Source organism: Arachis ipaensis, chromosome B05 (assembly GCF_000816755.2).
Source record: "Arachis ipaensis cultivar K30076 chromosome B05, Araip1.1, whole genome shotgun sequence".
NCBI lineage: Eukaryota > Viridiplantae > Streptophyta > Magnoliopsida > Fabales > Fabaceae > Arachis > Arachis ipaensis.
This window is the reverse complement of record NC_029789.2, coordinates 2,398,631-2,409,131: the sequence shown is the minus strand read 5'-3', so window position 1 is coordinate 2,409,131 and position 10,501 is coordinate 2,398,631. Positions and strand designations below refer to the sequence as shown.

The 10,501-nt window shown below is 34.3% G+C and overlaps 2 protein-coding genes across 3 annotated transcripts; one reads left to right on the top strand and one right to left on the bottom strand.

Moving 5' to 3' along the window:
- Positions 383-7,528, top strand: LOC107642448 (rop guanine nucleotide exchange factor 14). Of its 2 annotated transcripts, XM_016345805.2 has the most exons (8): positions 383-565; positions 1,312-1,498; positions 4,725-5,111; positions 5,421-5,575; positions 5,669-5,743; positions 5,843-6,112; positions 6,206-6,553; positions 6,904-7,528. In XM_016345805.2, exons 2-8 carry the CDS (start codon positions 1,402-1,404, stop codon positions 7,282-7,284), a joined length of 1,713 nt encoding a protein of 570 aa, XP_016201291.1. In that variant the 5' UTR covers positions 383-565; positions 1,312-1,401; the 3' UTR covers positions 7,285-7,528. The 2 variants fall into 2 exon arrangements, with proteins under 2 accessions (XP_016201291.1, XP_016201292.1); XM_016345806.2 differs by lacking the exons at positions 383-565; positions 1,312-1,498 and adding an exon at positions 3,830-4,093.
- Positions 7,801-8,584, bottom strand: LOC110262720 (probable LRR receptor-like serine/threonine-protein kinase At3g47570). Its single transcript, XM_021103450.1, has 2 exons — positions 8,371-8,584; positions 7,801-8,279 (listed from the first exon to the last, which is right to left on the bottom strand). Exons 1-2 carry the CDS (start codon positions 8,483-8,485, stop codon positions 7,963-7,965), a joined length of 432 nt encoding a protein of 143 aa, XP_020959109.1. The 5' UTR covers positions 8,486-8,584; the 3' UTR covers positions 7,801-7,962.

The window sequence follows — 10,501 nt, the reverse complement described above, 5'->3', positions numbered from 1 at the left end:
ATGACTAAAAAAATAAATTACTAAATCATTACTCTATTTTTCTGAAAGAATATCAGCTACACTATACAAATGAAATTTAAAATCGAACTTAGTAATGATTAATGAATTAATGAATGCATAGAGATAGATAGAGTGATATATAGGTTAGTAATAATTTATTGAATTTGAAATGCAAGACCATGATTATGATATTTTACTTTGAACCAAATGAAATGACAGAGCGCTATCCCCTGGGCCCCACCCTACCATCGTCCCCTCTGAACTAATCCCTCACGCAATCTACACCGTTGACTCACTTGGACCCACTACTTTCAACGGTCAAGATTCACTTACTGCTGAGGAGCCTTCTTCACTCTTCACTCTCCTCTTCTTTTTCTTTCTCCCTCTCTCTCTCTCTCCCTTCTTCAACGACTCTCTCTCTCTCTCTCTCTCTCTCTCTCTCTCATTTTTCGTGCTATTAAAATCAACACGCACCATTTTTTTTTCAATTCCAACCAGCTTTGTTCTACCATTGTTTACTCGCCTTCTACAATCAACAATGCTATGTTAGGTTTCATTCTCTCAGGTTTGTTCATTTCTTTTGCCTCTTTCTAATTTTACACTGTTTTAGGTTCAGTTATTGTTAGCTTTCTCAGGCGTCGCTAGGAATTTTTTGTTTCAGCTGAAAAGAGAAGGAAAAAAAATGCCACTTTTTCTTCTGTTATCTTTGTTAAGGGACCCGAAAAAGGGTGGAATTTGTGTGACTCATGGTTTAGACTCCATTGATTTGCTTTATGACGGTTTGATTTTTAGTTTTGAACTTTTGACCAACTCTGCTTCAAAAAGGTTACTAATGTTAGTAACCTTTTGCTCCAACAACACTTTTATTTTATTTTTTCTTTCTATGTTTCCTTTCTTTACAACCAAAGTGTAATCACTAATTAGTAACTACAACTAAATAATTAAATTTCAGTTTAATCTAATAATCATCCCATAATGTATCATAATTATACATCATAACTTGGCTAATATAACGTGATTGAGTATGCATTATTGGATTCATGAGTAAAATTTGTGATCATGTAGTGGAATTTGATTTTATTTGATTTATTTTGAAACCCGGGTGCTGTGGGAATTATTTCAAGCGTGACTTTGTCTGTGAAATTTAATGCTGAGGGAATACTATGACATGGTGGCCCATGATGCCAATGCCATTGTGCTTGTACCCTAACTGATTAATACTCAATTAACTTCCATATTATGAACAATATTATATTTAATTTGATGAAAAATTGTTTGAGAATTGAGGGTGAGTAATGGTATTTGGTACAGTGTTGGGTGAAGGGGTCAGAGGAAGAGTTATTGAAGCTAGACTGAGTCAGTGACCTTGTCTTGCTTATTATACAAAGACCGTGGGATAAGATGGGCAACAAGGAAAGAGGGATCTTCACCATGAGAAACAAACTTGCTTGCTGCTCTAGACAATGGAAAATTAGCATTGATTTTGATGACCAACAAAGTAAGTCCATACTCTCTTGCATACTCTAATAAGTAATAACTCACTTGTTTATTTATTCATTTTTGTTTTGTTTTTTGTTTTTTAGGTAATTATAATATAACACATTATAATACTTCGATTGAATAAATGACCATTTGTATCCATAAAAGATAAAAACACTGACATATGTACCCACACTAGATCGAAACTAAACTTGTACCCATGTAAGATGCCTTCCGTGTGACAAAAATACCCTGTTTCAATCTAGTGTGGATACATATGTCAGCATTTTCATCTTTCATGGGTACAAATGGTCATTTATTCCACTTCGATTAATTAGTACATGAGTTTCTTATTGTAGTCTTTAATATTAAAGACATGTAAAGAGAGTTGTGGGGTCCACTACCTGCCGATACCTCTGTCTCACAATGCCTCTCCCATGTTACATTATAAGAGACTTAAAATAATTTCATGACTAAGCTAGGTTTCTAAAATGGAAGTAAGAAATTATTACGTCTCTGCTGTGTTATATATTTCTCTGAATCTTCCCTAAAATAAAAGCAAACCAACCCATTGATCAGATTTAAATGTTTTTCAAGGTTCAAGCACGCAATGTATGTTTATCCATTTATGTTTATTCTCTCTCATCAACAATAGTTAGAAAGCAATATTTGAATTTGAAATCAATATCTACAATTTCATGCGGCCAGTAAGTCATTTATTCATGATACTATATTACTATATTCCTATAGGTTTAGTGTTCACTTGATTGCAGGGCTTGTTAAGTTTTAATTAATCATACTTGTCACAGCCTCGTATATAACAAATTTTACTCCTTCTCTGTCTGCTGTAAGTTGTAAAACAACCTTTTGAATAAATTGAGATCATAATATATATTTTGTAAATTAATTAAGCGAATGAATCTAATCTTCAACCGTGAACATAATAGTTAATTAGTTGTACACTTGCACTCTGAGTAGGTAAATTTGACTTTGAGGACACTTCCGCATTTTCTAATTGTATAGCTTGACCAGTTATTACCTTACAGTTCTTTCAATTATTACAAGCTAACGAGTTTAACTGTATATCTTCACCTACTCCATTCAATATAATTTTTCTTGATCCTGAAATTTCAGCCAAGTGTAGAACTAAAAATACATTTTTTTTTTGTTTGAAAAAAGGGAAGGGGACCAATTTATATTTGATCTTCCCACAACGGCGTGGTTTCTCTATCAAAATTTCCCTGAGGCAAATGGTGGCACCCCACAATTTCAAACCGTTTGCTTCGATCCATTATTTCAGATTGTGACATGGCTCCTCTTATTGTTTGAGATAAGAACAATCACAAGAGTCATGCTGTCATGTTGAAAATAGAACAACGAAAACGAAACTGCTATAGTAGATTAGTAGTGCAGATGCGTTTGTTTACACGAATTTGGATCATCAAAGGGGATAAAGTGATGGGTTAATCGCTTGTAACTTTCATAAAATGTGTTCTCATTATCTTAATTTAAAAATATTTAACTCTTCACTTTATTATTTTAGTAATTTTCTCATTTTAAAGGATCTTGATCCAAATGAAAGGTAGCATTTTTGTGTTTCTAATTAAGTTGGGTACTGTATTTATTTTTTTATTGTTTGTGTCCCTAAAGTAATGAAAATATTGATTGTGAAAAGTCTAATGACCGACATGTAGGTGTGGCATGGGGCCCAGGATAGTGTTGTTAATTAGACGCAACTACTATCTACTTTTCTTTCTTTCTTTCTTTCTTTCTCTGCCTTTGATTCTGACAAACTGAAGTAAGTAAATGAGGTTCGGAGTGGGGACGCACCACTCATTGCCCTACTATTCTTCTCTCTTGTTCTTTCCCTTGGTCTTTCTACTATGGATTTTAGGGGATTCTTTCTTTCTTTCTTTTCATCTGTTTGGCTTCAACTGCATGAGCTTTTGTTGTTTCTATCCTGTCATTATTGTCACCCGAAACTTCTCACTTCCATTTGGAATCTTTGTCCTACATGCATAAATCCCGGGTTATGCATGTTGCTGAACACTTTCATCTGCTCCTAACTAGAGACAAATGAAACCAAATATTGGGTATTATCTTAAGTGTACTTAATTTTAATTTACCCTATGTTATAAATCGTGAAGTGTCTCTAATTTTTCATAATGATTAAAAAACAAAAACACAAATGCCATGGAAACAATCTATTTAGATAACTATACATCTACACTAACAAGTACACTAAAAAATAATAGAGATATGTATTTTATGGAACTTATATCAAGTTCTTAATTAGTATAGTAGTCAAAATCCGTTGTTTATGTATCATTTTTGTTTCAAAAAATTTCCTAACTTTCTAATAAATCTTCCAAAAACAAACTACCTATCTTATATCCCTCTCCATTCTCTCTTTGTACTCTCAACTCTAGTGTTCTATGTCCAAAATGATTATTATTTTTGTTGAAGACGTAAAGAGTCGTTGATAAATAGTTGCATGTGACTACGTGCTTGGTGCTTATGATGTAAAACATGCAAGGTTCTGAACAGATTTGACAGATGGGGAAGTGATGGCTATGCCCTTATCTGTTTGTCTCATGTGCGAATACTTTGATGTGTAAATTTATATTTATTTTTTATAACTTTGATGTGTAAATACCGTTGCATTATTGCTTGCGACAATATAGTGGTTGGAAAAATATATGGATTTAGGCTAGCCCATAATATATAATCTAGTCAATCTTGATATAGGTTGCCTTATAAAATTTACATGAACTCGGAGGTTAACAATAATCGTGTGTCAGAGAAGTGAGGGAATCTGAATTATTCATTCTCCATGATAGAATTAACTCTATCCACCACTTGTCAAGGCCCTTTTTGTCTTCTATTGGGTGATCTATACTTTATTAATACTATTTCTTAGATGTATCGTGCTACTAGCTAATGAAATTATAAATAATTCAGATTTCTATTTCTAATGTACCAATTAATTATATTCATGTAATGTAGTTATTCTAATACCAGAGTCCTAATTGTTTAAAAAAATGCTATGTAACGTTTGGCTTTATGCCTGCATTGCATGCATACTTGTCTAGCAGCAGAGAATATATTCCTGTATTATTTCAACATTGACAGCAAGGCCTCTTTTATGTTTTAAATCCTTTAACTACATTGTTAATTTTCAATCCTAAGTATAACAACTGCTTGGAATCATAGTTTTTAATGAATTTAGAACGGAATCTTTTCAGGGATAATGACGTATAATGGACTTGAGAGTTGCATTCTAAATAATCAGTCATATGAAGATGAAAGCAGAACAAGCAGAGGAGATGGATGCATAACTGATTCATTTGAGGATGATGATTCCACTACTTGCTCGTCCAGCAAAGATGCTTTTGGATCATTCTCTTCGAAATGCTTAACAATGAAAAGGGATGAGCAAGAAGTATGGGAACTCCCGGAAAGTCCTCAGCACTTTTATGCCAAAGAGAAACCTTCTTATGCTATCCAATATTCGGATGTGGAAGCCATGAAGGAAAAATTTTCAAAGCTGTTGTTAGGTGAAGATGTCACAGGGGGAACCAAGGGACTCAACACGGCTTTGGCGCTGTCGAATGCCATCACAAACCTAGCAGGTCTGCCCCAAGTTCATATGAATAATTAATAATCACATCACAATTCTGCTTGAGTTAGGTAGAACCACTTGCCAGCAAAACTCTTCATTCCGGGTTTTAACACAGCCGCAGACAGAAGGATTGGCTAGTTAATGCTTCTTATGTCAATTGTCAAAAATACAAAAATAAAATAAAATTATCATAAACCATATATTGAATTTAAACCACAGAATTTAACTTAAGTACATGGCTGTTGCTCATTCATTAATAATTTCTATTCTGGTTTCCTTTTTAAGCCAATCTAGGTGCTTATTTAATGAACCTATGCAGTGACAATTTTTGGTGAGCTTTGGAAATTGGAACCTCTATCTGAAGAAAGGAAGAGCAAATGGAGAAGAGAAATGGACTGGTTACTGTCTCCTACCAACTACATGGTTGAGCTAGTACCTGCGAAGCAAAGTGGTGCCAATGGAGGGATGTTTGAGGTATAATATATTTAAGCATGATGGCAAATATTGTAATTTTTCTTTTCGTATATAGTGTTATATTGAATTTAGTGAGTGATCTCTTTTATTCAGATTATGACCCCGAAAGCACGCGCAGACATCCACATGAACCTTCCAGCACTTCAGAAGTTGGACTCCATGCTTATTGTATGTCATCTCTTTATTGTCATCCATTGACCTTGGACTTAAAATTTCAAATGACTTACCAAGACTACTATTTGTGTTTTGGTGTTTTCCAATGTACAGGAGGCACTAGATTCGATGGTAGATACTGAATTCTGGTATGCAGAGGGAGGAAGCAGGGCCGAAGGGAGGAGCACGAGTTCACAGCAAAGCAAAAGATGGTGGCTTCCGTCACCCCAAGTTCCAAGAACCGGCCTTTCGGACACTGCAAGGAAGAGGCTGCTTCATCAGGGAAGGGTGCTACGTCAAGTGTTCAAGGCTGCCAAATCTATCAATGAAAATGTGCTGCATGAGATGCCTGTGCCAGATATTATTAAGGATGCACTTGCAAAGGTGAAAATCTAGTGATACATTTTCAAGAAATTTCAATGCTGTTAAAGTACGTTGCCTTGTAACTAAATCTGCTTGATGTCTTCTTTGTCACAGTCTGGAAAGGCAAACCTTGGACAGGAACTGTACAAGGTTTTGACAGCTGAATCAAGCTCTCCAGAAGATATGCTTAAATCCCTGAATCTAAAATCTGAGCATTACGCCCTTGACACCATTAACAAATTGGAAGCTGCTATGTTCTCATGGAAACAGAGAATTGCAGAACAGCTTAATGGCAAATCCCCAGTTAGAACTTCATGGTCTTTTGGGAAAGACTCTATGTCAGAGGTTGATAAAATGGAGTTATTATTAGAACGGGCAGAAACACTTTTGCAGCTGATTAAACTCAGATATCCAAACCTTCCTCAAACATTTCTTGATGCTACTAAAGTTCAATATGGCAAGGTGAGTTTTGTACTATTAGTAGTGTAGAAATCAAGCTGCAATCCTTTTGTTTTTGGTTTTATCTGCTTCACTCACAGCCCTGCCTATGTGTTTGTTCCAAAAACTTTGAACAAGTCAATGCCATATACAGTTTCAAGCCAAAAAAATAAAAAAAGAGAGAATACAATTGAAAAGAAAAGTAAAAGCATCCAATTTATTGAGGGCCGGAAGTTTATCCTATTACCCTTATTGTGATGTAAAAATGAAAATACAAAATAAGAACAAAAAGACAGGATTTTCTGTGAAGTTTCTTGAAAAAGAAAAGCAAAAAAACAAGAACTAACTTTTGTCTGTGTCTACTACTTATGTAGGACATTGGGCAGTCCATTTTGGAGGCTTATTCCAGAGTTCTTGGAAACTTAGCCTTCAGCATCCTCTCTAGAATTGGAGATATACTGCAAGAAGATTCTCTAAGCAATCCTAACTCACCAACGACCTCAATCTGCTCCCCAGCATTGACGAACCTCTCCGAAGCGTGGGTGGTTGGTTCACATATCAGGCACTCCTTACTTGATAAGATGAACAAATTGGATCATCAGTACTGCGAATCGAGTTGTGGCAGTACTTCTGATATAGAATTCTCATCAATTGATGCCAAGTCCAGCTCAGTATCGGCTACTCCTAGCCGGAGCCGAGTTTGGTGCATTGGCAGGGAAGCTTGTGCAAGTATTTCTGCTCAAAATTCCCCATAGCAGTGGCTTTCCATAGCCATCCTTTGTAAATCTTACTATATATAAACTTGGTAAAAATAGAAGCAAACTAGTAGGTTTGCCTTCTCGTAAATTTTGGATGGTTTTATAGTTAACTTTGCACAATCCTAGTCGTAGGTTGTTTTTGTATATTGTTGAGTTTCATGTGTATGACTTGACAATTGAATATTTATGTATCATACCCAAGTTTCAGAATTCACAAATTAGTAAGTGATTTGAGCTTCAATATTTGTTAACATTTGACAAGTTCAAATTTCAACAACCTGAAATTCAAGAGGAATCTGGGTATGTTTGTTCAAATGTCAATATTTGTTAATATTTGTTCAAATTAGTTCACTTGCTATAGTTATGGTTTCAGTATAAGCATAACAAAGCAAAAGGTAAAATGTAATAATTATCACATAACTTCAGAGAGAAAAAATGTAGTTTACTCTTATAGAATGAAAATTACACATAGAATTATTGAAAAAAAGTAAATCTAAAATGAAAAAGCTTAAGACGAGCAGAAAGAAAGACAATCAAAAGTAGCAATAGAAAGATAAAATCACTCAAGTAGAAATAATAGTTTGAGTTGGTTCCTCAGCCTCCATTAAGCTATCAGAAGCAATGGTAGTTTTTATCAGATTCAGTTCCTTTATGACATGAACCATACTCATCCTTCTATTTGGTGAATCCACTGAAACAAGCAAGTCCAACCCTAAAGAGTGAAAGCAAACAATTCTCTGCATTAGCATGCATAAGGCCTATTAGGTCCTCATCAATTCTTTTTGCAGCTTGTTTTGATTCCTCATGTAATATAGTTAGATCCAAAATGTTCAAAATGTCATGTGGAAGTGACATTTCGACATAACTACGAAGATCGTAACCATCTTTGAACATTTCATCTGTTGGTCTTTTTCCGGTTAACATTTCTAAAATTAGAAATCCAAAAGTATACATATCACCTTCAATTGACACCTTAGAACCCATTCCATACTCTGAAATGCAAAGTTAAAGTTATTATCTTGAAGCTGTATATATAAAACATGAAGGTTCAGGTTACTATAAGGTTTCAAAATTGTGTGATACCTGGAGGAGCATAACCAATAGTTCCCTTTGGTCCAATTATACTACTTTCAATATGAGACACTCCAATGGTTGAAAGCAACCTTGCTAAGCCGAAATCACTGACATGAGCTACCATGGAATTGTCAAGAACATTGCTTGGCTTTAAATCACAATGAAGGGCACTACTACTACTGTTTGGGACAAAACATGGTAATTGGTAAGCTTATAAAAGTAGTGACAAGCATAGTTATCAGAATCGAACTGGTAATTGACCCGGTCATACGACTGGGTTACTGGATTATTGGTTCAACCGGTAGGTCACTGATTTATCCGGTTGACTTGGTCATAATTAAATAAAAATATAAAATTATAAAAATAAAATTAGAATTAAAAGTTAAATGCATATTTTCAAAAATATATTAATAATAATTAAATATCAATTTTTAGATATAATTTATAATGCAAAAAGAAATAATAAATTAGTTACTAGTACAAAATATTTTTTCAATTTAAATAAATAAAAAAAAGATAACACAATTAATATTAATATATCAATATATTTGTATATTATGTGTTGTTACTTGTTTGATATCCATGTGAATTCATACTTAAAAGAATAAAAAAAAATCATTCAATGTTTTGTTATATATATAATTTTTGTCATATATACTAACAAGAAATAAGTTTGGCATAGTGGCAAGGGGGAGGATATCTACTCACGCAGTCCGTGGGTTTTCGAAACCCACGTTGATCATTTTTGAGGTACCGTATTAGTGGGAGGCTACGATGGTTCGGCGGTCCGCGGGTGCACCGTAGACTCACGGCGGGTCTAGTTCGATCTGACGCACGAACCGGTCGATTTTCAACGAATTTGATCACAGTTGACTGATTCAAACGTTTGTTCGGTCCAATTTATCAATCGAACCGGCCAGATCATCGGTTTTCCGATCGAACCGGCCGGTCCGGTCCAGTTCTGCTAACTATGGTGACAAGAAACAGGTGTAGGTGTATATACCAAAATATGGGTAAAACAAAAGAGAAAGACTGCCTCATATGCATGGTTGAGGAACAAGAAGCCTTTTTTTAGTGGGTTTTCTTTTGTTTGTATATATGAAGCCACAAGAACCTAAGCACATGTTTCTTCCTTAATTCTATTACTACTAGGACTTAAATACTAGAGTCTCAAGGTAATGAACACACATATTACACCTCAAAATATTGTTGCTATAATCAAGAGTCAAGTAGATTATTAATCTCGCCCATGTGTGACTATGGAAAGAGAAGAGACAAGACCATGCTACTAGGGGTGGAAAAAGGCCAGGCAGCCTGCCAGGGGCCTGCAGCCTGGCCTATTATAAAATAGGCACAGGCCCAGACTCTTTTAAAAGCCTTAATACGTTAATAGGCCAGACCCAGGCTCGCTAATTAGCCTTATTGGCCTGTCAGGCCTGCCTGGGTCTGTTAAAATATAATTAAATATATAAATAATTATTTATTATAACAAAATTATGAGATATTTTAAATCTATTATATTTTATTATAAATATTTTTGTATTGTATCTATTATATTTTATTATAAATATATTTTAAATACATTAAAAGTTTAAAATTTTTTATAAATATTAAATATATGACATATTACATATAAATATTTTTATTAAAAAATAATTTTTTAAATAATATTTTTATTTTTGTAAAAAAAAAAAATATCAGGCCTTTTAACAGGCTTCAGGCCAGGCCAGGCTGAATAACAGGCCAGGCCTAATACCTTATAAAGAGCCTATAACAGGCTGCAGGCCAGGCTCAGGCCAATTAACTGTATGACAGGCCAGACCTGTTAAAAGCAAAGCCTGGCCTGGCCTGACCTGTTTCCACCCGTACATGCTACATAATGAAGATTTTTCAAATATCCATAACAATTTCATGAAAAAAAATCGAATTAAAAATATAGATGAATTGTATTTGAAGTTTGGGCCAATTACTATTTACCAAGGTTCTAAGAAGACTAAAATTTTTGACATTTTAGTGCTTCGATCTAGTGATCGGTTAATTCTTGATTTGTTGGAAAAAAAAATCACAAAAAAATAGAACTTAGAATTATTTACATTTTGCTATATACAAGTATTCGAATTTAATTATCAAAAGAATTAAT

Excerpts from the sequence above, each read along its gene's own strand:
- LOC110262720 (XM_021103450.1), bottom strand. The coding sequence starts at position 8,485 with ATGGTAGCTCATGTCAGTGATTTCGGCTTAGCAAGGTTGCTTTCAACC. Across the intron at positions 8,280-8,370 it reads TATTGGTTATGCTCCTCCAG|AGTATGGAATGGGTTCTAAG; the intron begins GTATCACACAAT and ends TTTGCATTTCAG.
- LOC107642448 (XM_016345805.2), top strand. The coding sequence starts at position 1,402 with ATGGGCAACAAGGAAAGAGGGATCTTCACCATGAGAAACAAACTTGCT. Across the intron at positions 5,112-5,420 it reads TGCCATCACAAACCTAGCAG|TGACAATTTTTGGTGAGCTT; the intron begins GTCTGCCCCAAG and ends GAACCTATGCAG. Across the intron at positions 5,576-5,668 it reads CCAATGGAGGGATGTTTGAG|ATTATGACCCCGAAAGCACG; the intron begins GTATAATATATT and ends TCTTTTATTCAG.